The following is a 26518-nucleotide window of genomic DNA, read 5'->3' as shown; positions in this document are numbered from 1 at the left end:
CATTACAATCAAAAAAGCTAATTGTCAGGTACCCACACTATAGGGTTCCAACTAATAGCTGAAATTTCCCCAGAGCCACTTAATAAGTCATCTGTCCTTTCCCCAGGGAAGCTGCCTCTATTTCTATTGTGTTCACTTACCCATTCAACAGGTAGTCACTGCTTCAGTAGTATAAGAATGACCTAGAATAGTGCCCTAAAGATAAGAGTGCTCAAAAACAGACTGACAAGGTTTTTGTAATCCTAAAGCTTGCAGTCTAGGGCCATCCTTTAGCTCTCTACTTGGACACCTCCCCTGGGCAGTTTTCCCTGATTACACCCTCCCCCACACATCCAGGCCTACCAATGCGATGGTGGTACAAGGGAGAGAATTACCAAATCTATTATTCTGCACCGCATGATTTTAATTATATGTGTATCTTGCCTGCTAGGCTCTTAGCTCTCTAGCACAGGGATTAGATCTTTTTGGCCTTTATCTCCCAAATCCAGCATATGCTTGTATGTCAAAAATTGTTCAAGAAACTTTGTCATAAATTAACCCTAAATTTGATTTCAAAAGGGCTTTAGAGGTAATAGAGCGTGACTCAAACAAAATTAAACTGTATTTTGAATTTATTTTAATACTGTTTCAGATATATTGCAACATTTAATTACTTATTTGCTTTCATTTAAGTTAGAGCCATAATGTGCAAAAAAAGAAAGGAAATGTGCTTAGCTAGAACAAATATTCAGGATAAAAAAGTAGATACAGAAATATAGTGCTAATCATATACTGCATAGACTATCGTGTAAAAAAATGCATGTACGTGTACACACACACACACACACACACACACACACACACACACACGGCAATGAACTAAATTTGGCAATGGGGTAAAATTTGATTCCTCTGTAGTAATTTGAAGAGAAGATTTAATTGATTTCAGCTATGACATGGTTATTCACACATACATACCCCCCAAGAGAGGCAGTTTTCCAAGTAACTCTGGGAAATTTAAAATTTTCTGGTTCAAAACTTTTTAAAGCCAATTCAATGAGCTTCATCAAAATATCTACTATTGGCCCTACTCACAAGCACTTAGTGATAAGTGTTAAGGAAATACAACAAAGTAATGGCAAACCAACTTAAGATTGTCTTATTCATTGTATACTTATTTGTTGTCTGTTTCTCCTGCTTAATTCACTGCTATTATTCTAATATCTGCAAGAATGCATAGTAATGAATACATATGCAGTACACAAACAAGTGCTTATAACAAGATATTATTAAATATGAGGAAGATATAAACTGATCCAGAATGGAAATTATTTAGTCACATGAAATATCTTGAATGAATAGATGCTATAATCAGATAAAGCTAAAATTCCACTACTATATTGAGCCTAGGCAAGTGACACTTTACAACTGAAAATGAAATAATGGTTGAAAAGGGATTAAAACTCTTTGGAATTTAGGCATGCCAAGCCCAAATCACTGGACTTTCAATTACAGATTCAATGACCATCTAGACACTAAACAGAAAAATTGTGTATGAAGACCTTGGTTCCAGCCACAAGTATGTCACTCTAAGATTTTGGCCAAGGAGACATAGTTTCCTCAATTATAAAATGGGTTATGAATACCTGCCCTGCCTTCTTTACAGAACTGTTGTAAAAATCAAGTACAACTGACATTTATATATTCTTATTCTTTAGTAATCAATTACAAGCAAAATGTCCTTATTACAATCAACACTGAAAATCAGAATGTCACTGTGGCAGGCATGGTGGTGGGCCCCTTGAATCTCTCTTGAAAGAAGAACATGCTGATCAAAAAGTTATTTGTCAGCCTGCAGCTCTAGCACCTTCTGGGTCTCCCAGAGCATGTGAAGGTCATGTTTTCCTGGGCAGCCTCTGGCAGTGACTTAGCATGGTGGTGACTAAGACCTGGCCATTTCTGCACAGCAGGGGGCACTCTCCTCTGTGGGCAGTCTTTGCTTTGGATCTCACCAATGGGCTGGCCAAGCCTCTCCCAGAGCTGCATCTCAGTCTGATGCTTTTCCTGCCCGTTCCTCTCACAGGTGTCAGACTTACATCATAGCCTGAAGGCTCTCCTGTCTATTCCTATTCCTTCTTCCCTTGATCTTTCTTAGGCATTGCCTCCAATAAATATTAGCACTTGTAAAAAAAAAATATATTAGCACCTGTAACTCTTGTCTTGGCATCTGAGTTCCAGAAGACTCAACTAACGTGGCACCCCAAATCCCAATCCTCTGAAGCAACCTCTGTCACTATTATGAATGTTATATTTCTTTCCAGAGATTTTCATATGTATAAGCATTGTGAGCATTTTAAGATGGCTCTACTTCTTTTTCCTTTTAGCATCATCTCATGCACTTATGAATAATAGGTGATAAAGCATTTTTTAAAATGTAAGCCTCATACAATGCTAACCACCACCTGATGTTCATGGGCTTTAACAACAACAGTGCCTGAGGAAACTCTGAAACATTTCTTGAGAACACAGCATTGAATGGCACGACCCTGGTGAGAAGTGCATCAGAGTCATCTGTAATCTTTCAATAACTTTTTAGGGTGAGGGTCATATTCTTTCTGCCCTCAAGCCTGTGTCCTCTCTGCAGAGTCTGTTTCTATGCTGGTCCTGGGCTTCATTTGTATTGTTTTCATTGATATCTCTTGCCTTCTCATTCTTTCTGGCTTTACTTCTGCATTCAAGTTACAATTACATAAATACTCCATATATTTCACATGTAGGCTTTGGAAACATTTGAAATCATTGTGTACTATTAATTTCAATCAGCCCTTTTTTTTAAAAAACTTTACACCACTACAAGAGTTTATTTATATATTTTAACGTGGGTAAATCGGCATTTTCAAATTGTTTCTCTCTGTCTCTTTTAAATTTAACTTTTCAACTTGATTATAAAATTCCCTAGGGCAGAGAATATACCTGGGAAGATATGCTTGGATGAAACTAGGCACATGGATAAAAATCTGGGATCTCTTCTTTATTGAGTAAGATCAATGACATCTTTGAGCCTGTTTCCTCATCTGTGTTGTGAAACAGGAATAAAATGTAATCCTCTTAGCTTTGAATGGGGACAATATCATGACATGTGTAAAGTTCCTGCAAGATACTAGCACTAATTCTAGGACAGTTCTTTTGCTTTGAATGGAAGTCCACAAAGGGAATTAAAAATTTATACTTTCACTCAGACTTAAGCTTACTCCCTTTCTATGAATTTGCTAATTCCACTGGGCTTAAAGCTACTCTAAACAGAGTAGGCTGGAGATGGTCCTATGGCCATTTTGCACCATGCTAAAAATATTTCTGATTTCTGTCCTTCAAGTGGTGTTCACAAGTGATTTGTTTTTCCATACCACATGCTTCCCTAAAATTGAATTTTCAGAGTTACACATAAAATAGAGCTAACATTCATCAACATCTTTAGCATTAGGAATCATGAAAACATTGTAAATTCACAAGTCCAAACAATTTTGAAATAAAGAAAGGCAGTACCAAGTCCTATAAAGATTATAGATTTGGGACTCTTACCTAGACTTGTCAGTTGCCAGCTGCAAACATTGAAGCAATAGCTTCCTGTAACCTTTGCTGCTCATCTGTAACATGAGCATAAGGACCATGGTTTTGTTTTTTTCTTTAGAAGATATTTTTTAAAAGCCAGTTTTTATTTTTGCATCTTATAAATATTTCTTCTGCAATTAGAGCTTTCAAAACCAGATTCAAAACCACAATTGATTTTCCAAATTCCATGATAGAATGTTTTTCTTTTCTACAGAGTCAGAGAAGTAATCCCTTGAAGCTACAGAAAATAATCTTTTGAAATAAAGGAAAAAAATGATAGAGGCATTGGATCCACTGAACTAAAGATGAAACAAAGACCAGGCTACATAAGTGAGAAGTGTCTGTTGAGAGGGAGGGGCTGAGTCAGGTAACACTGTGCCCTGTGGATCCCAGTTTTATCCTTCCCGTCAATGAGTATAATAGGAAAATACTTGTAGTGTTCGATGATGTCTTCCACTGTATCAAACTTCTGAAACACAGAAGAGAAAGTTAATGAAAATTTAGGTACCTTTGTGTCTGTAGCTTAAAGTACAGCCTAAGATGCTTCGTTTTTTTTAGGGAAGAGGTTAACTCATTTAACATTTTTTAGATTGTAAAGGGGTATCAGAAAATGGTTTTGTTTTTGTTGTTTTTTTTTAAAAAAAGGATGTGACAAAGAAGCCCTTGAAGGATCAGTGATAAGATTAAGGTGTCTGTAGCTTAAAGTACAGCCTAAGACGCTTCGTTTTATTTAGGGAAGAGGTTAACTCATTTAACGTTTTTTAGATTGTAAAGGGGTATCAGAAAATGGTTTTGTTTTTTTTTTTTTTTTTTTTTTTTTTAAAAAGGATGTGACAAAGAAGCCCTTAAAGGATCAGTGATAAGATTAAGGTAACGAGGTTGACCAAAAGTGAGCCTTCCGCAACTCTCGAAACTTCCCACCCATGGAGTGTTCACTAGAATCAGGTTACACTGGACAAGCTCCACTCTGTGGTTACATGTTCCTACCGTAAGCAGTTCAGATGGGTTAATTACATAGCAGTCAGCCACAGAGAATCCCTGGTGCCTTCCTTACCTTGCCCCCAACTGTGACATACTAAAATGTAGAAGATCAGGGCTTGACCTTCACTTCATAAATTAATGGGAAAGGTTTGAGGTGAAATCTCTCTCCTGTACACCCCTCTTGTTCTAAAGCATTCTAGACTAATCAGAAAGAATACTGATGGGCTTCCCTGGTGGTGCAGTGGTTAAGAATCTGCCTGCCAATGCAGAGGACACCAGTTCGAGCCCTGGTCCAGGAAGATCCCACATGCCACGGAGCAACTAAGCCCGTGCGCCACAACTACTGAGCCGCGTGCCACAACTACTGAAGCCCTCGCGCCTAGAGCCTGTGCTCCCCAACAAGAGAAGCCACCGCAATGAGAAGCCCTCGCACGGCAACGAAGAGGAGCCCCTGATCACCCCAACCAGAGAAAGCCGGCATGCAGAAACGAAGACCCAACGCAGCCAAAAATAAAATAAATTAATTAAAAACAAAGAAAGAATACTGATGACCACAGGGATCCTGGTAGTTCTTGGCCAATTTAGGTTCCTTCCCTGGGCTTCTTGTGAAATAATGAGGTGACAGTGAATCATTACACTTTTATGTTTCTAGAGATGCACAGATAAAGTGCTGGGGTGATTTAATGGAAAGTAAGATGATTTCAAGTGTAGGGGAATCAGGAAGTGCTTTGTGGACGATACAGACTTGAAATGGGCTACACATTCTGGGTGAGTCAAGTGGACAAGGTGGGTTTAAAGATCCTAAGAGCAGAGGAAGACGAGTGTACCGGTGTTGAGAACATGTGGGCACAGATAGGAATTCTGATGCGTTTGGCTGAGTTCTTGAAAGGGGCTATTTGGAGATGATCAGGAAGAAAGAGCTTGCACAACCTGCCTTTTGTAACTTCGGGCAACACTGTGAAGTGAACAGGGAGGGAAGAACGGAACTTCCCTGAAGAGCCAAGGAAACTGCCGCTCAGAGTGAAGAGTGACTTGCTTCACTTGTTACACAGCCAGAGGGCAGGACCAGGGACGCAATCTGGTTTTTCTGGACGTGTATCAGTTTCTTCCTTGATGCAGCTTTGCTTATGGCTTGTGAACCCATGTTCCAACAGAGCAGTGTCCAGATAATGCAGCCTGAAGGAGGGAGCTGCGTTGGGGACGACTTTGATTCTCTTTAGTTTTGTACATCCTCCCCGTGCCCGGCACAGAAATGTTTGCAAGCCTGAGGAATACTCAGGAGGGAATGAGATTGTCAAGGTCCGTGTCCTCATGGAGATTCATGCATCGCATTCAGGCGGGGGCAGACAGAAAGTAATTCCCTATCCAGATAGATCATTTCATTGAGGGTTAATTTGCTGTGGAAATAATCAACCTGGGGCTCGAGAACCTCACACAGTCATCCCGGGGCCTTCCCTGACATTGACCAGTCCCTGGATCCGTTCCACTCCTGTTCTTCCTGGGAACTGAGTCAACCTCCGCCTTCCTCCTTCCTCTCAATGAGTTGGTTTTGTCTTTGCATCTGAAAAGAGTCCTGATTAAATCTGTAAGTAACTTGCCCCTCTGAGCCCGTTACTGGATCTGTGGCAGAGTTTTCAATGAGATAACCTATCTGACCACCCCTAGTAAGTACACAATCAATACTAGTCTCTACCTGATGCTCAGGTAAGGTGGTTGTCCAGCAGGGACAGTAATTGTTCTGCTACAGTAGTTGTAAGTGGAGGGCTGTGGAGCCCAAATGCCTGAGTTCCAAGCAAGGCTTTCCCACCCGCTAGCGGTGTGTCCTTGGGTTAGTTTCTTACACTCTCTGTCTCAGTTTCTCTCTCTAGGAACAGTGATGGTAATATTAGGACCTACCTCTGAGGCTCATTGTGAGGGTTAATTGAGTTGACCTACACAGCATTTAGAAGGGAGCTCTGCCTGCAGTGCGTGCTCAGTAAATGTCAGTCATTGCTATGACCTCCTCCCTTCCAAGTTTGCCAAGAACATGATGAAAGAGCCATGAAATCACCGTAGAAGTTTATAGACTCTCATTGTAAGCCTTTAGGAAGAAAGGAAGGACATTTTTGTATTTCATTTCTAGTCATAAATTAAGGACAGAATTTTCTTTCACTTTCTTCATACTTGAAACCAAAAATAATTTATGAAAAGAGATTTTCCATGCAGAACTCTTCTACAAAATTGGGTAACCCACATGGCACAAAGGGAATTCTCTTTCCTGGGATTCATCTTTAGAGGGAAAAAGATTAATCGTGCTTTGTAATCTCACTCCTGTTTTCTTTGGGATGGTCCCAAAATAGTGAACTCAATACTAATTATTTATAATTACTGCAGGGATGATATTTTATATGAAAGTGTAATTTTTTTTTTTTTTTTTTTTTTTTTTTTGTGGTATGCGGGCCTCCCTCTGCTGTGGCCTCGCCCGTTGCGGAGCACAGGCTCCGGACGCGCAGACTCAGCGGCCATGGCTCACGGGCCCAGCCGCTCCGCGGCATGTGGGATCCTCCCAGACCGGGGCGCGAACCCGGTTCCCCTGCATCGGCAGGCGGACGCGCAACCGCTGCGCCACCAGGGAAGCCCATGAAAGTGTCATTTTAACAAGTAGTAGGAAGCAAGCAAGGAAGGAATAAATAAGTTATTCTGTCATTTTTTATTACTGACTTCTAGTGATAGGCTAACAACTGGTATATTACCCTAAAGATTATTTTTAAAAAGATTATAATTAAGCTCTTACTTTTATTTTTTAATTTTTTTTATTTGCGGTACGCGGGCCTCTCACTGTCGTGGCCTCTCCCGTTGCGGAGCACAGGCTCCGGACGCGCAGGCTCAACGGCCATGGCTCACGGGCCCAGCCGCTCCGCGGCATGCGGGATCCTCCCGGTCCGGGGCACGAACCCGTGTCCCCTGCATCGACAGGCGGACTCTCAACCACTGCGCCACCAGGGAAGCCCTAAGTTCTTACTTTTATATTAACTTCTTTTTTTTCAGGAGGACAGCAAATACCATCCTAATATTAGATCTTAAAATTTGTTTAAACCTTTTGTGATTGCCCTAAATACCAGCCATAGGCAATGTTTCACTGCCAGAAAGCTTAATCAATCTGTTTGGATACACACATGGGAGTGAAAGAAGAAAAGAGAAAAAGAGGAAGATAGAGAGGTGCAAAGAGAGAAGGAGGAGAGAGAAGCAGACCAGGGAAGTGAGAAATAAACTCATTGGTTAATTTTCTCTGTTTCCTAGTCTTTTTTTTGTTTGTTTGTTTGTTTTTGTTTTTTTTTTTTTGTTTCCTAGTCTTTGAACTTGAATTTATCAGCTAAACGTCTATCATAATTTTTAGCAACTTATCACAAACATTTGCAGGACAAGGAAAGGTCTGATTAAAATTGCTCGCTTCTACTAGACTCCACAGAAATGTTGACAAATGTGATTTCTAAAACTTGGCAGCAGGTAAAGCTCTGCAGGTTATTAACAAGCAGGTGCACCGCTGGCTGGTCCAGGGCCGCCAGTGTTCTACCAGGTGATAAATAGGTGCATGCATAGATGGGCACAGATTAACAGAGTATCCCCTGGATGGCAGGGACTCTGCCTTACTCTGCTCTGTGTCCTCAGAATGAAGCATTGAATCTAGCATAATGTAGGCATAAAATTAAAGCTTGGCCCCAAAACTGAACAAATGAGAGACCCGGGCTGAAAGGTGGCCTCCAAAAGATATCCCATGTCCTAATTCCTGGAAGCTGTGAATATGGCCTTCTAAGCAAAAGAGTGAATATTACTTTACATGGCAAAGTTAGGCTTACATTAAGGATCTTGAGAGAGGGGCTGATCCTAGGTTATCTCTAAAAGCAACCACTTGACTCCTCATAAGATGGAAACGGAGGGAGATTCGCATGGAGAAGAGGAGGAGGCGTGTGACCTCAGAGGCAGAGATCAGAGTGATATGGCCCCAAGCCAAGAAAGCCACAGTTTGCCGACAGCCACCAGAAGCTGGAAGAGGCCGGAAGGATCTTCCCCCAGAGCCTGCAGAAGAAGGGTGGCCTGTCAATACCTTGATCTCAGATTTCTAGACTCCAGAACTTCAAAAGAATACATATTTATTGTTTTAAGCTACCAGTTTTATGGCATTTTGTTACAGCAATCCCAGAAAACTAATATACTGGGGGCTCCCTGAATCTAAATTCAAACACGAGTTTCTAGCCACATGGCTAGCAGAATGACCCAAATTTATAATATACAGCAAAATGGACCTTCCCAGGCTCATTCTTTGCAGGCACATGTGGATTTGCTGGACTTCTGTGCTTGTGACAGGTGTCGACAAGCTGTGTCTCCCCAGGGGACCCGTCCAGGTTTCTCCTGCAACTCTCATGGCTCCATGTGAGCTTTTCATCTGTGTCCGGGATACACAGACCCAGTGAAAGGGCTTTAGGGTATCATTTAAGAGAGAAATGATACTTAGCACCTGCTTCTATGTATCTGGCACTCTCTTTACAGCATCTCGTCTTACACTCAGAATACCTCCCTTGGAATAGGTGTCACTGCATTGTATGTGGGGATAAAGTCTAACGTTTGAAAGGCAGTCAAAAAGCCACAGGAAATCAAAATTATCCTTGAAAACCCTGTGCCTCATTACCTTTCTCCTGCAGAGTTGGACTAAGATGCTACTTCTTTATTCAAACACCAGATGAAGTAGCTAGTACCTGGCTTGCATTTAGCAGAGCCTTGCTGTAGCAGATTCTTTATCTTTTCTTAGAGATGGGAGATTCTTCCTCAGCAAGGCAAAGGGCTCGAACTGTGAAAGGTGTGCAGGAACTGAGAACAATCTAGATCATCCCCCTCTTACACCAGGGCATGGCTCGTTCAGAAGAGAGGCAGGAAGAACTACCTGTAAATTGTGATTTTTCACCCAGGGCCTGGCACACAGTAAGCTCCATGGAAGTCTTAGCTTTTTTTCAACTGAAGTTCTGGGCTGTTTTCAAATGGGCTGGGGATCATTTGCATTTGCTATGATGCTATATGAGACTATGTGAGAAAGTCAGTATTTTTGCAGACTAGATTGAACCCCAGCTTTGGCATATACTAGCTGTGGCTGTGGGCCAGTTACTTCACATTTCTGTGCCTCAATTTCACCATCTGTTAAATGGAGGTATCAACAGCACCTACCCCACAGGGTTGCTAGGGGATTAAAACGATCAAGTTAATTAATAATTGTTAACTGCACAGAATAGTGCCTGTGCCTAATAAACGTATGTAAGTGTTAAATAAACATATGAAAAGGAGACTCTTGCTTGGGGGTTGCATGAGAGGAGAAAATTCCATAATAACACAAAAAGTGTTAAAATAGGCATTTGAATTCTTTTTTTTTTTTTAGGTTATATAAATGAAAATTTATTTAGATTGAGAAAAAAATCTCAAAATATTACAAGATTTTTGGCCTAAAAATACTACAAATATAAAAATCTAGGAAAATGATGTCTATTTTATTTTTTAAATTTTTATTTTTCAGTTGAAGTATAGTTGATTTACAATGTTCCAGGCGTACAGCAAAGTGATTCAATTATTCATAGGCATTTGAATTCTTAAGGGGTCCTGGTGACAGTAATTAGAGCAGCTCACTTGAAAGCTGGTGGTCTAATCCCGGGGCTGTCATTATGACAGCCTGCTGAGGCCTGCAGTGAACTGGCTGGTAATCTGATTCAACACTATTAGGAAGTTATCACAGGGTCACTGTTTCTTCTCTTTTATAAGCAGACCAAAGTATGGCTTGTTGGGAAAAAGGCTTTTTTTTTTGTGGTATGCGGGTCTCCCTCTGTTGCGGCCTTTCCCGTTGCGGAGCACAGGCTCCGGACGCGCAGGCCCAGTGACCATGGCTCACGGGCCCAGCCGCTCCGCGGCATGTGGGATCCTCCCAGACCGGGGCGCGAACCCGGTTCCCCTGCATCGGCAGGCGGACGCGCAACCACTGCACCACCAGGGAAGCCCTGTTTTTTTTTTTAATGAGAATGTCTATGAGCTGGAAGAAAATACAGAAGGATAAAGGGATACTGAGCTGGAAATTCCGTTAGCCATAGGTATCTGGACCTAAGGGGAACCATGTTTTAGTTCTTGCCATGACTCAGCGATAATAATGAAAAAAATCATAACTAACATTTACTGATATGTCAATAATCAGTGTTCTGAGTGTTTTACATTCATTAACTCACTAATCCTCATCACAAAAGAAAAAATTGGCTACTTCTCTTTTTAGTTTGGCTGTAACCCTTTCTTACTGTGGCAATATTTGACAGATTTATGTATTAATCTATTTATTCACTCATGTTCTTCTTTATGCCAAAACTTTCCCAGGCTGGAGCAAAGGCTGGTGAACTGATCCCATGGTAGGTAGCCTGGCGGGTGCTGACCACACCTCTCCAGCCACATATGAGTCTCAGAAAAGGACTCTGGGTCAGACCCTGGGTTTAAGCTGGAATCGTCACACATGTGCCTTCGTGAAGCATTTTGGTAGCCCTGGCAATAGTCCTTATTTTGATACCTATTGAAGAACAATAGATATTTGTGTGACAGTTCTGGTTTCATACTGTTCCAGTTTTCTTGGTCCTCCATAATAAAGTACCACTGACCGGGGTGGGGGTAGAGGACCTTAAATGACAGAAATTCATTTTCTCACAGGTCTGGAGGCCAGAAGTCCAAGATCAAGGTGTCAGCAGGGTTGGTTTCTTCTGAGGCCTCTCTCCTTGGCTTGTAAATGACCATTTTCTCCCTGTAACTTCACATCTGTGTGTGTCTGTGTCCTAATCTCCTCATAAGGGCACTGCTCATATTGGATCAGGGCCCACCCTAGTGACCTCACTTTACCTTAGTCACCTCTTTAAAGACCCCATCTCCAAATACGGTCACATTCTGAGGTGCTGGGGGCTAGAATTTTCACATAGGAATTTGGGAGGGGGGACACAGTTCAGCCCATAATATATACCAACAGATAAAATTGAGGTCTGGAGATGCTAAGGGAGAATCACTGAATTATAGAAGTCTAGACTTGAAAAGAACATTTACAGTTGAAGAAACTAAAGCTCAGAGAAGTTTAAGTGACTGGCCTGAGCTCACATACTTAGTAAATGGTGACAGAATTTGAACTCTGCCTTTCCCTCTCTCCCTTTTTCCCTTCCTTCCTTCCTTCCTTCCTTCCTTCCTTCCTCCTTCCTTCCCTCCCTCCCTCCCTCCCTTCCTTCCTTTCTTCCTAGAAGAATTGAAAGACCAGCCTCTGTTTGCCCTCTCACTACCTGTGCATCTCTAGCCATTTACTTAATTTTCTAAGCCTCAGTTTCCCTACATCTAAGATAGGATGACCATTATATCGAAGAGTTGTTGAGGGTTAAAATAAGATAATGCAGACAGACCAAGCCTAGCATAAACACAGCGAAAATCAATCTCCTTTCCCTTTTCTCTCTGATTTATATATACAGTTATTAATGAATGCTTTAATTGAGTCATTCTTTCACCTAGCCACCTGTTAGCAGATGTGTACCAAGCACAGGCATGCTCAGTGTAGCACTGGATGCTGTGATTGAGGTCATATTCAATGTAGGGACACACACCTACCGAATGCCATCAGATGTCGTCAGAAATGGCTGCAGTGGGAGTTCAGCGATGGGTGGGGAAGGAGTATGGCATTAACGTGGGGCTCAGTGGAGGCTTTCTGGCAGGCAGAATGTAGATGTGTCTTACAGAATGAGTTTTCTTTAACGGGCAAAGCAGGATAGAGGGTGCATGGAGGGGTCAGGATTGGCTGCCAGCCCCATGAGCTAAGACATCAGCAGGAATGCTTGTGGAAGGGGCTGGAAGGATTAGATTACATTCTGCACCTCCAGGGCGGCTCTTTTCTCCAATGCTGCAGTCATGGGGATATGGAGGTGACTCGGCCAGCATCCCCTAGGTCTCCCCGTGTTGTTGTCCTTAGCCTGGAAAAGGGAAGTCATTGGGTTATACCCACCTCGTCTCCTCTGAGCCCTGTCCCCAGGGCAAACTGCTGATTCCTCTCCAGGAAGCGGATTTTCACATTGTAGACTTTGTTCCCATAAAACACCACCAACACATAGGGCTCCGCCCTGGATTTTGTGGAACAGTCTCGGACCAAGAAGGTGCCATCCTGAAGCAAAAGGAAGAACGATGATCTTCTCAGGCATCAGAATCAGAATCCAACCTCCCAACTGTGGCAGCAGTGAAGCTTGTATGCCTGAGATTCCTAAACGGCTTTAGTTTTTGGCAAACCAGTTCTTTATTCAATTTAATTCAGTAAGTATTTATTGAGGGTTAGTTTGTCTAAGGGTTCTTATTTTCTGAGAAGTGCACCAGTCAGATTACAGCACCCCCTATTCGAAATCTTCCAATATCCCCTGCTGTCTTCAGCGCCATGCCTACAACCGTAGCATGATGTTCAAGGATCGATGCACCAGCATCTCCTGTGGTTTTATCTCTGGCACTCCTGCTGTCTCCAGCCCCTGGATGGTGGCACCAGTCAAGCCACCATTTCCCAGGGGCACCATCTTGCTTTTGGGTTCCCAGCTTTTGCACAAGCCACCCCCTCTGCATGGAATAGCCCTCTCCTTCCCTCCTTGGGGGTGCCTCCCTCCATCTGCCAATGTTCACATTTCCTGTTCTGTTGATGTTCAGGTTATTATCCTAGAGACAGTGGGAGCCACCTCAGGCTTTGATCAGGAGAGGCTTTGAGCATTATGAGTTGGTCCTCTGCATGGGGAGATGCCAATATAGGACTAGGGTCCCCAAAACAGATGTGGGGTTTCAAAGTCACTGGTGTCAAAATGAGTGAAGAGCCTGTATGAAGGAGAAGAAAATATAGCCTGAGGTGAGGTGAAAGGATGTTCAGGGCAAGGAAGAAGAGACAGGAAATGTTCTAAGGAGATATCTCACAGATAGACAGAAACCCAGAAGCTTCAGTGTCATAGAAGTGGAGCGGGGGAGAGCGAGGGTTTCCAAAAGAAGGTCAACAGTATGAAATAGTCTGAGGGCTGTGAATAGGCCAACTATAAATATAATATAAAATAATCAGGCACACCCTGAAGGGTAGCTTAGGATGAAGGTCTGGTCGTAAAAGGCTAAGAAATGGAGCAATCCTCCTGAACATACACACACGTACAAGGCTTAGTTTTGTGGTTACATTGTGTCATTTATATGACGAAAAATACTGAAAAATCTGTAACTGTAATTGCATAGATTCTTGTGTAGGTAGTTATAAATAATCTATAAAGAATAAATCTAATTAGGTGTGTGTGGTACTTACTATCTATTCTTTATATAGATAGGTATTATATATGATAATTTATATTTATAGTAACTGTTATATATATTATCTCCTGTATAGAATATTTCATATCTATCTATCTATATAACTAATATTTATAGATATTATGTGTACATATATAATAATGATTATAATACTGTATAACAATACTATAAGTCTATTAAATTTATAAATAATACTATAAAACTACAGTGATGCCATGATGATGCTGGCAACTAAGGTTTACTGAAAACTGCTCTCAAGATGCCATGCACTTTACACACGTTTCATTTGATCCTTACATAAAATTTGAGGAGGTATTTTATCCCCATTTTACAGGTAAGGGAATTAGGGTCTGATTGTCTAAGCGGATCCCCTCACACATCACAGCTAATCAATGGAATACCTGAAAGTCAAGGTGAAATTCTTGCTATAAATATACCAACCCCCAAGTACATAAAGTGGGTTTAAGGAATTTTCTGGAACCTGTTCTGCCAAAAACATTCAGCTGTAATTAAAGCCTTAAGACTCAAGCCCATTCTTTTTTTAAACAATTCTTTTCCGTTGTGGTTTATCACAGGATATTGAATATAGTTCTCTGTGCTATACAGTAGGACCTTGTTGTCTATCCACTCCATACATAAAAGCTTACATCTGCTAACCCCAACCTCCCACTCATCCCTCTCTTATCCCCCTCCCCCTTAGCAACCACCAGTCTGTTCTCTATGTCCCTGAGTCTGTTTCTCTTTCATAGATAGGTTCTTTGGTGTCATATGTGTATAACTGAATCACTTTGCTCTACAGCCGTAATTAACACAACATTGTAAATCAACTATACTTCAATAAGAAAAAAAAAAATTTAAAAAAAAAAAGACTCCAACACAGTACATTGCCAAAGATCACAAAGGGAGAGGAGGCCAAGACATGTGGCCAGTTTTGGGGTTTATCATCTTAGACTCTGCAATGAGTTTGTCACAATGAATCTGGGCAGTCCTGCAATTTGAATTAAATTATCTTACATAAATGGGAAACACGTTTTGACAAAACTAACTGAGACAAACAAAATAGGAAAATATGAAGTCACTCAACTGAGTTTCTGTTTTCTCAGTGCTTTTTGGGAGGAGGCAGAAACAGGCACAGAGAAGGGGGCAAGGGAGCGTTGAGAGTGCCCAAACATAGCTGGAAGGACATTATGTGGCATGTACATTGCCCTTCTAGTACCGTCCACACAGGGGCTCCTGGAAGCAGGTCTTCTAAGAGCTATTTTCCCTTGGGAAAGAGGCTAAGAGAGCATGACCGCTGATTAGCCAAGAAGAGGCAGGGTCAGAGCTGGCACCACTGTGCCACCATTAGACCCAGCAGAGGTCAGCTGTGCATGAGATTCCCTGGGGAGAGGGAAGGGAGGGTGCTCCAGCCAAGGCACCACCCAGCCACCTATGACTCCCCTTCCAGAATGTAAAGAGCTCTAGTGGCTACTAGAGGCAGCTGTGATTTTGTGAAAAGAGCACTGATCTTGAATATAGATTCTGCCACTTTCTCTACCTTGTAACTGAAACCTTAGCATCAGTTTCCTTATCTAGAGAATGACATAGTTTCATTAATTTCCAATATGTTCAAGATACTTTGTTAACAACTGTGTTAATTTCCTACTGTTGCTATAACAAATTCCTGTGAACTTGAAGGACTAAATCACAAATTTATTCTCTTACAGTTCTGGGGGTTGAAGTCCAACATGGGTCTCACTAGGCTAAAATCAAGGTCTCAGCCAAGCTGTGTTCTTTCTAGAAACCCCAGGGGAAAATGCATTTCCTTGTTTTTTCTGGCTTCTAGAAGCCACCACTTGTGCCTTTACTTGTGGCCCTCTATGTCTAACTCTGATACTGCTGCCTCTCTCTTATAAGGATCCTTGTGATTATATTAAACCCTCCCCAATAATCCAGAATAATCTCCCTATCTCAAGATTCCTAACTTAATCCCACCTGCAAATTCCTTTTCCAAATAAGGTGACATAGTCACAGGTATTGGGGATTAGAATGTGGATATATCGTGGTAGGGGGAGCATTTTCTGTTTACCATAGTAACTTACATATAATTTATCTTATTTAATTTTTTAATATTAATTCTAAAAGCTAGGCTTTATTAAAATTTATTGAGGACCTATCATTTATTCACCCATCCACTAATTAACTAACTCATTCATTTTTGTATTTCCTCATTCAGCAATGACCATTGTATTGGTTAGTTGAGGATAGGTTTTGGTGTCGCATCAGTCTTGAGAGACTTTCTACCATTTCTAAACAACCTAGTATAGTTCTCTGCACATAGTAGAGTAGTTGCTTAATAACTATTTTCTATTTGTGATGATGGTTGTAGTAGTCATTTGATCTGATCACAAATATCCCAGGTTTTCTCTTTTTTTGGTCACATGTAGCTTTGTACTTTTTGTGTGTGTGTGTGTGTGGTATGCGGGCCTTCCCCTGTTGTGGCCTCTCCCGTTGCGGAGCACAGGCTCCGGACGCGCAGGCTCAGCGGCCATGGCTCACGGGCCCAGCCGCTCCGCGGCACGTGGGATCCTCCCGGACCGGGGCGCGAACCCGGTTCCCCTGCATCGGCAGGCGGACGCGCAACCACTGCGCCACCAGGGAAGCCCCGCTTTGTACTTTTTTCACCCTCTTTGAAGTTAGGTCTGGTCATGGGACTTACTCTGGCCAATGAAATGTGAGCAAAGACGCAGCATGTTAAATTTGAGAGGATGTGTTGAGAGGCAGTATGTGATTGGTGTGAGCATACATTGAGATGGAGCCTCCAGCAGTCTGGGTCTACCCACCCAAACCTGTCTTGAGCATGGAGCTCAAACAAAAAATAAAGTTCTGTTATGCTAAGCAACTGAGATCTCAGGGCTGTTTGTTACTACAGCATAACCTATCACATACTGACTATTACAGCATTCATGATCCCTGCTCCTTTCCTGAAGAACTGAGACATAAAAACCCAACTGTACCTTGGGCAGACCTGTAGGAACGAGTTGAACCTTGAACAAAGCAGAAGGAAGGCACCTTCCATTGCAACCTCCATTTATACCCCAGCTTCAACATTTGATCTCCAAAATAGTTCCTTAGGGTTGATTTTACTATTTTCATTTAACAAAGAAAGAAACGTGCATTTACAGATATGTAGGAACTTGAGAAAGTCACGCAGCTGATAAGTGGTACAACCAAGTCTCAAATCGAAAACTCTGTTTGAAAGCCCACTTTCAACGACAACCTCCCCAACACTGATAAATACAGGGTGAGGCAGGAACTATATCAAAGCGCACTGCTTGTTACATCCTGTGACCTATGGGCAGAAAACCATAGGATGACTACAGAAACAATGTGATGGGCCCTGGAGAAGCCATTACCTTGTTCTCCTTCATCAATGCCTCTTCCACTGCCTGGCGACTGTATTCTCCAATGTACCATCTGTTGTGCCGGATATCCTGCAGTACGGGTTTAAATGATGAATATTTTAGGGCCAAAGGAAATGATTAATTATTAATTAAAATTTGTTTTTATTCCACTAGTGCCAAATCACAGTTGGATTTATGGGAGATATGCAGTATAAAATTTCTGTCCCTGGATCTTGAGTTAGACACAGAAAAAGTAATGGCAGCTTAGGAATTATGAAATTGGCATGACAAAATCTGTCTGTCATTGAAAGTAACCAGAAATGTCACTCCATCTACGAAGAAAGGTGCTTTGGCACCAAACTCAAAATGGATAATAAACCCTTTATCTGTCAATGCTGTCTGAACCTGTACCTGCTGAAGCTTACTGAGGTGGGATATCTATTGTTTATGATCCCTATGAGGCCCTAGGCACCATAGAAACAGCAGGGGAGGGGAAGACAGGTACAGATTGAGAGCATCTTTATGCCAATTGCCTAAAGTCCCATGTGGTAGTACTGGGATTTGAACCCTAGTCTGTCTGGCTTTCTCCTTGTGCCATACTACCTTGTTTATACTAATTTATTTCTTTTGATTTTAAAATCCACATAACAGAGAGAAGGAAGGGCAGTCAGAGATGCACCATGGATCTGCAATTCCTTTACCGAGTCCCAAGGATAATAATATTAAATAATCCTTTGCACAAGTCCAACGTCTCCAAGGACATCCCTCATTCATTATCCCAGTCCATGCCTGCAAGAATCCTGTGAGGCAGGCATTGCCAGGACAGTGGAGGCTCAGGAAGTCAACTTCTGTTACATGTGGCAAGAACTAGGGATGTGACATCAGGTCTTTGGTCTCCCAAAGTACCCGGTCCTCCCAGCACAAACTTGATCCAACGATGGGTACGGCAAGCACATGTGAGCGCCACTGGGAAAGGCATGAGTTAGCTTCCCTCCCAACTCTCCAGCCTCACTTCCTCTCCCTGCCCCGCTCCCCAGTCTGAGGACAAGTCGGATGTGCTTGCTGTTGTCTAGACACACACAGCTTCAGGGCTTGGCATGAGCTAGCCCCGCCCCCTGCCTGGAATCCCTCCTTCTCTTCACTCTTCTTCTCCCTGGCTCTGCCATCCTCTTCCATCACGTTTGGGGGCAAAGTCACCTCTTATTTGAGGCCTCCTTTGGAATGAATTCCTTTACCTAGTCCCTACCCCTAGGGGAGGGTTGGTGCTGGAAGGTCCAGAGGCAGGACCTGTTCCACTCCAGCGAAGCCAGGTAACAGGCTCCAGAAACAAAGGGCAGCTCAGAGAAAGTGCCCTCAAAGGGCATCTCTCTGCAGAACTGGGAGCTCTCTGAGCTGATAGTGGTCTGCTGCTTCTGGGGGGCCTCTCTGCCAGTCCCAGGGCTTGGCAGGGCTCAGTCATGGTGTGCTTCATCTACTCTGATTTTGTTTATTTGTTCAAGCTGGAAGACACTTAGAGATTTTATAACCCCGTAGTTCTCCAGGTGTGATCGTGAGTGCTGGCTGGTGAGTTTAGGTTCTGCTCAAACACAGCATCAGATAACTCTGAATTACCTGGGGGTGGGGGGAAGTGGTTCCCTTTCAGTTCTCTTTCTGGCCCTTTGAATAATCCAAGAGGGATATTTCATTTTGGTGCTATTTTGTCTTTAATATCTCTCTGGTATTTCTAATCTCTCCTTATGCTGAGATTCATTAGCGAGTGATGGCATCCTGCTACAATTTTTTTTTAACATCTTTATCGGAGTATAATTGCTTTACAATGGTGTGTTAGTTTCTGCTTTACAACACAGTGAATCAGTTATACGTATACATATGTTCCCATATCTCTTGCCTCCTGCGTCTCCCTATCCCACCCCTCTCGGTGGTCACAAAGCACCGAACTGATCTCCCTGTGCTAGGCGGCTGCTTCCCACTAGCTATCTGTTTTACGTTTGGTAGTGTATATATGTCCATGCCACTCTCTCACTTCGTCCCAGCGTACCCTTCCCCCTCCCCGTGTCCTCAAGTCCATGCTCTAGTAGGTCTGTGTTTTATTCCCGTCCATGTCCCCATATCTCTTCCCTCTTGCGTCTCCCTCCCTCCCACCCTCCCTATCCCACCCCTCCTGCTACAATTTAATAGCCTTGTTTTGTCTGAGCTACAATAAAATATTTTTTTTAAATGTGATAAAATATACACATCATAAGATTTACCACTTAACCATTTTCAATTGTACATACAATGCAGTGGCATTGAGCACATTCACATTTCTTTGCAGCCAGCATCACGATCCAGCTCTAAAATATTTTCGTCATCCCAAACTGAAACTCTGTACACATTCAACAACAGCTCCCATCATCTCCTCCCCTAGCCCCTTGTAACCACCATTCTACTTTCTGTCTCTATGAATTTACTTATTTTACCCTCATATAACTAGAATCATATATTTGTCCTTTTGTGTCTGACTCATTTCACTTAGTATCATGTTTTTAAGGTTCATCTATGCTGTAGCACCTGTCAGAATTTCATTCTTTTTTACAGCTGAATAATGTTACTACATTTTCTTTTTCCATTTATTTGTTGATGGACATTTGGGTTGTTTCTACCACTTGGCTATTGTAAATAAGGCTGCTGTCGAAGATGGATGTACAAAAATCTGTTTGAGTCCCTGCTTTCATTTCTTTTGGGTATACACCTAGAAGTAGAATGCTGCAATTAGTTTTTTTTTTGTTTTGTTTTTTTTTTTTTTTGCGGTACTTGGGCCTCTCACTGTTGTGGCCTCTCCCATTGCGGAGCACAGGCTCCGGACGCGCAGGCTCAGCGGCCATGGCTCACGGGCCCAGCCGCTCCGCGGCATGTGGGATCCTCCCGGACCGGGGCACGAACCCGCGTCCCCTGCATTGGCAGGCGGACTCTCAACCACTGCGCCACCAGGGGAGCCCCAGAGGGATGTAACTTTTGCTTAGACATATAGTTAGGACCCTGGGATTCCAGCGCTCATGAAGATGATGAGGAAAAGGAAACCAGGTCTGTAAGAAGGGGCAACAAAAGAATTACGTGCAAAACATTCCCCAAAGTCAAACTTAACAGTATGAGAGTTCTTTTAGAATTAAGGTCAAAATTAATGTAAATATAAGGACAACCAATGGCGCTTGGGACACTGTAGGGATTATGAGCAATTGACCACAGAGGTATTCTATGTGCTCTGCTTCTGCTTAAAATCTTTCGCAAGCTCTGTAGCAGAACCCTGAGCATATGAGGATATGGGATGGAGACCCAGGAGAAGCATGTCTTTTTGCGCCTTATTGTGAAAGACTTTAATAAGTAATGTTGCAAGGTGATTGAGGAAAGAGCATAGAATTTACAAAGAAAGTTTTATCCCCCCATATAGGTAAGTATAAGTGCAACATGGTCTGAGAAGAACTGATTGTAGGGATGGAGAATATTTTAGAAAGAGACCAGGAAATAAATGAAGGGCAAGCAAGAATCCATCTACTGTCTATTTTCATCTCTCCCTCCTCTTTACGTCTCCTCTGGGGCAGAGACCATAACTTCTAGCAGGTTGTCTGGTATAGAATAAGTGCTCAGTACATGCTTGTTAGACTGTTCAAATGAAATGAGCATACAATACATGGATCTTTTGTTGGAAAAACGATTGCAATATGTAAATCCCCATCAATTCTAAAAGATTACTGAACAGTCAATAAATATAAAACAGTCCTAAATCTCTATTTTTTGGATTAATTTTAAAAAAGCACCTTTAGAATCTGGAAATATGCAAGTTAAAGAATCTAGTGAAACGCAATACAAAATGTTATATAGCAAAATACTTTAAAAAATATTAAACCCCAATAATACATAGCCAGAAGGGAAAAACTCAGATCCAGTCATAATGATCTCCTTTTAAGCACTGTTCAAGAAAGCTCTCTTTAGATGCTAAGTTCATCTAGAAAAGTATTGCAGAGAAGTGTCTGTTTTACCTCTTCGTCAGACCTTGTGGGGAAAGGTTTCTTCCTGCTCGTGTTTTTACAACGTAGCAAATTTTCCAGAGGGCCATAGCTGGCTGGAGACGGACATCTCTGAGGAGGATAGGACTGCATGCTTTCTTTATGATCTGGAAAAATAAATTCACATTTAAATATGATTGCATTACAGTCTCAGATTGCGTCCCTCTGAGAAGGAGCTGGAACCCATCACTCCCTCCTGTGTCTATGGCAACCTTGGTCTGTACCACCATCATCTCACTACGGACAGCAGTCTCCTCTAGACTGCTCTCTTGCTTTAGCTTTTGCCCCTGTCTCTTTAGGTCATCCGGAGTCACCTTTAAAAAATGTAATTCTGACTTTGCCACCTCCCCGTCCCCCAGGACAAATCCTTCCATGATTTCCTTTACACCTGGAAGAAAATCCAAACATTTTAACTTCTGTCAATAAGGCCCCAGATAATCTTTCTCTTATTTCTTCATCCAGCCTCCATCCTCCACACTGTATTGGCCATAATGAACTCTGTTCAGTTTCTTCAACAAGCCAAGCTTGTTCCCAACTCAGAAAACATCATTTTTTAAATGTAAAAGAATAAATTTTTGTTTTAATGGAACATCATTTTTAACCTGAAAGAATGACTGATACAAACTATCATTATTCAGACTTGGGCACTTGGCAGATACTTTAATAAAAATGAAAAAAGTAAGCCTGTCACTTCATGGAAAGCAACTGGTAGTATTTGTGGCCAATTTTAAAATTAGACTTTTCAAGTGCAAACTGGAATTTGGAAACACTTGTATCTGCCACCGTGACTGAATAGCATATCCACAGTTCGACTTTTGTGATGAGATTGGAGGTGTTACGTGCAAATGTGATTTAAAACAATATTATGGGGCTTCCCTGGTGGCGCAGTGGTTGAGAATCCGCCTGCCGATGCAGGGGACACGGGTTCGTGCCCCGGTCCGGGAAGATCCCACATGCCGCGGAGCGGCTAGGCCCATGAGCCATGGCCGGTGAGCCTGCGCGTCCGGAGCCTGTGCTCCACAACGGGAGAGGCCACAGCAGTGAGAGGCCCGCATACCGCAAAAACAAAAACAAAACAAAACAAACAAACAAACAAAAAAACAATATTATGTACTAAAATATGTTAACATAGAAAATATCTGCTCAGGTCTGTGAACCACTGTTTTCCAAGTGACTAATATATGATGCTAAAAAATCATGCCTGTGTAAAAGATTCTTTAGAAGGGAAGATAGATCGATGGATTTTAAAGTAACAGAATACAAAAAGTTCACTGAAACACTTGTCCAGTTTTGATGTGGTATTTTCTCTATATACGTCAATAAAAATAACATTTCCACTGTGTCATTCCAGTAAACACTAATAAAAAATGAATTTCAAGAAATTAAGGCCACAAGGAAGGAGTGAGGTGTTAGAAGGAATACTTTAAAAAAGATATTTATAAATATATTAGTAATTTAAAGCAAGGGTTAACTGTATACAAATTATAAGGCTTTGAGGGTATAAAAACAATATCAAAATAAAATATTAGACAGTAATAACATATAAAATGGAAAAGGGGTGATGTAGTGTTTGGGCAGAATCATAAGCTATTTAGTCTTGATTCAGTCTAGAAAACATAACCAAAGTTATAGTTCTGGTCAGTAGATTAATAAGAGCTTTGAAAAAAATGGAATAGTTATATTCACACAGTACATTTTTGAGGCAAAATACTAAATAAAACATTAGCAAATATTTATATGCCAGTTATTGTAACGCAAGTTATATGTGTATTTATTCTGCTCTTTGTCATCAAAATGCCAAATTTCTCTGTAGGCTTACTAAGAAGAGCAAAGAATACTCCTGAAATATTGAAAGTTCTATTTCAAGTGTTCCAAGGATTGTGGCTTTTAATGAGGAGTCTAAGAATATAGGGAATTACATGTATCAAAATGTTTGTTTTAGAAAAGTGTTTGATCAATTAAAGTTGAAATTACATTCATCATAGTAAGTTAATTTCACTCACCAATTTATGACTAAAAACAGGAATAATGCTAAAGACATCTCTGTCTTTTCAAATTTTATTTTATAAGGAAAAGAGCTCTACTTTCAAACACAGTACAGAATCCATACCATCAGAGAAAAATCATCCTAAGTTTGCTGTATTGTTGGGAAGAGGATATGAACTTCAGAGTTTTAAAATTCAAGCATACTATTTATTTATTTAGCACTGAAGGTAAACACTGAAGGTAAGCAATGGAAGAATAGAATTTGTATAACTTTCTAGAAAGAGAAAAAAAGAGGAGTAAAGAAGAAATGAATCCAATATATGGCAGGAAAAGAAAAAAAGTCAATAAAATTGGCAAATAGGAGGCACAACAAAATATAAAAATTGATTCAAAAATATTAGTAATTACAATAAATATCGATTGTGTAAGTTTAACACTGAAAAAGCAGATGCAGATTGGTTTAAAAATTCCAGTTCTGTGCTAATTACACATCTGAAATATAATGACACAAAAGGATCACTAATGAAAGGATGGAGAACCACAGACCAGGCAAATCCTAACCAAGAGAAAACTAAAAGAATTATTGAAATATAAGAAAAATGACTTTAACAACTTTATTTTAAATCATAGTGAATCAATACATAAAGACATTATTTAAATGGCCATAGCTATCTTTTCAACATGGATTGAAACAGTAAGAACATACTTCAGAGTAAAAAATAACCATTATCAACATTTCGTATCAGTTTGTGTGGCATACATAATAGAGTTCAGTGATTATGAATTTTTCATGATATTGTGGCAACTGATTTAATATATTTCAACTCTGAGTGCCTTGCTTGAATATTTAAAAATCCTACTTGAATAAGAATTTGGCAACAGCTATGTGCATTTGTAGTCTATTCAGAGAATGAGTTAAAAAAAGCAAAACAAACAAACAAAAAACCAACTTTGCCATGCTATTTCCCCTGAAGGCCTGGATGGATTTTTGCTTAATAAATGAATGAAATTCCGAGTATGTAATCCCCTATAAGTATTTAATTGATTTTGTTCTTAAGTAATGGCAGTAATCTTTGGAAAGTTTTCTTTATATAGAACATTGCATTTGAGTTTTATGACTGCAAGAAATAGGACTGTCCTACTTGGAGAACAGAGGCTTACGTTAATAAAGAGGTTGACACAGGGTAAACGGAAGAACAATAGAGAGAACAATGTGCAGGTAGGCAATAAAATTAGGGTAGCCTAATAAAAACGGTATGGGTTGTAGCACCATACTGATATCAATATTTACTAATATTTGAAAATTCTCATGTATATAAAGCTCTTAGTACAGTGCCTGATCCATACTAGTCACTCGATAAATGCTACTGCTGTTAGTGTTATTAGAGAAACAAGCTCTAGACGTTTCTTTTGAAACTTAGAATAAAACCATTGTGTTTTAAGCAGCTCTCCATGCTTATTGGCAAATTTTAACCTTACCCTTACATAAAACTTAAAAAATAATTTTCTAAGTAAAGAGCCATATATTTCAAAGAACATTTATAAAATGCAGATAGAAAGGAAAACATTAGTGAACAAAACCCAAAACAAACAAAAGAGAAAAGAAATCATCCCCCACCCCAAATTTAGAGAGTAATGTTACTATTTTGGAGTATCACCAAACCTTTCTGGATTCTCTTCCAATATATCAAAATCATTTTCTTTTTGTTCTGAGATCCATCTACTTAGGCTCTTAATAGCTTAGCTTGAATTCATTTATCAGAGAATTGAGCAAAGTCTGTTTATCAAGTAGTACCTTAGCCATCAAGAATAACTGAATATTTTTAAAATTTTTTCTCATTTGTTAGAAAAGGATAATGATATCTACATTGACAGAGAAGTAGTTTTCATGAGTCTAAGTGAAGAGTACTGTCTCCCTCATCTGAAGCATTCAACTTAAAACCAGTAAGCTTTAGCGAGCCCACTAGACTCAGAACTCTATGTGTGCCTGGATTGTGTGCTATTTTCTGTACATCTAATTTCTGCAAAGCACTGGTGACCCAAGGGTGAATTTTTACCCAGGAGAATGAACATCACTCAGTAAGCTGATAGCATCACAGAGTTCAAGCACTGGGTAGTTAAAGGATGGGGCTGTCTCTATTCTGTATGCTTAGGGCCCAGCCCAAGGGGGCATAAACCATGTGCTTGGTGGATATTTGTTTGTTTTTTTAAAAATATTTTTTAAAATTAATTTTTATTGGAGTATAGTTGATTTACAATTTGTGTTAGTTTCTGCTGTACAGCAAAGTGAGATATTTGTTGACTGAAAAAGGAATTAATGGTATTTGAAGGCACTGGAGCCCAAAACATTTCCTTCGTCCACCCCAGGCCGTTTCTTTAAGCAACCTGTTTTTTCTAAGATGAGTAGAGAACAATCTACATGACCCCAGTACTAATGATACACTCCAGCCAGAGGGTACTTGACTGGACTCATGTCTTTGAAGACCATCCCACTTCACTAACACTGCTGTTCCATTCTTCAATTGTTCTTTATTTTTAATTTGTGCAATATTTTCTTTTTAACGTCTTTATTGGAGTATAATTGCTTTACAGTGTTGTGTTAGTTTCTGCTGTATAACAAAGTAAATCAACTATAAGTATACATCTATCCCTATATCCCCTCCCTCTTCTGTCTCCCTCCCACCCTCCCTATCCCACCCCTCTAGGTGGTCACAAAGCACTGAGCTGATCTCCCTGTGCTATGCGGCTGCTTCCCACTAGCTATCTATTTTACATATGGTAGTGTATATATGTCCATGCTACTTTCTCACTTCGTCTCAGCTTACCCATCCCCCTTCCTGTGTCCTCAAGTCCATTCTCTACGTCTGCGTCTTTATTCCTGTCCTGCCCCTAGGTTCTTCAGAACCATTTTTTTTTTTGCAGGAAGTATTTGTTTTTCTCTTTCTGGCTTACTTCACTCTGTATGACAGACTCTAGGTCCATCCACCTCATTACAAATAACTCAATTTCCTTTCTTTTTATGGGTAATATTCCATTGTTTATATGTGCCACATCTTCTTTATCCATTCATCTATCGATGGACACTTAGGTGGCTTCCATGTCCTGGCTATTGTAAATAGTGCTGCAATGAATATTGTGGTACATGTCTCTTTTTGAATTATGGTTTTCTCAGGGTATATGCCCAGTAGTGGGATTGCTGGG

At 40.9% G+C, this 26518-nt stretch overlaps 1 protein-coding gene across 1 annotated transcript in view; it reads right to left on the bottom strand.

Annotated features, from left to right (window-relative positions):
• Positions 1–3910: 3910 nt before the first annotated feature.
• CLNK (cytokine dependent hematopoietic cell linker) overlaps positions 3911–26518 on the bottom strand; it is a gene marked incomplete at its 5' end in the record, with an annotated part of 155601 nt that continues 132993 nt past the window's right edge. Inside the window, 4 exon segments of the mRNA XM_024119532.1 lie at positions 3911–4057; positions 12593–12748; positions 17301–17378; positions 21305–21438. Coding sequence (XP_023975300.1) covers positions 3911–4057; positions 12593–12748; positions 17301–17378; positions 21305–21438 — 515 coding nt within the window.

Source organism: Physeter macrocephalus, chromosome 7 (genome assembly GCF_002837175.3).
Source record: "Physeter macrocephalus isolate SW-GA chromosome 7, ASM283717v5, whole genome shotgun sequence".
In the NCBI taxonomy this organism is placed as follows: Eukaryota; Metazoa; Chordata; class Mammalia; order Artiodactyla; family Physeteridae; genus Physeter; species Physeter macrocephalus.
Note: the sequence above shows the minus strand (reverse complement) of the source record. Positions and strands in the feature narration are given on the sequence as shown.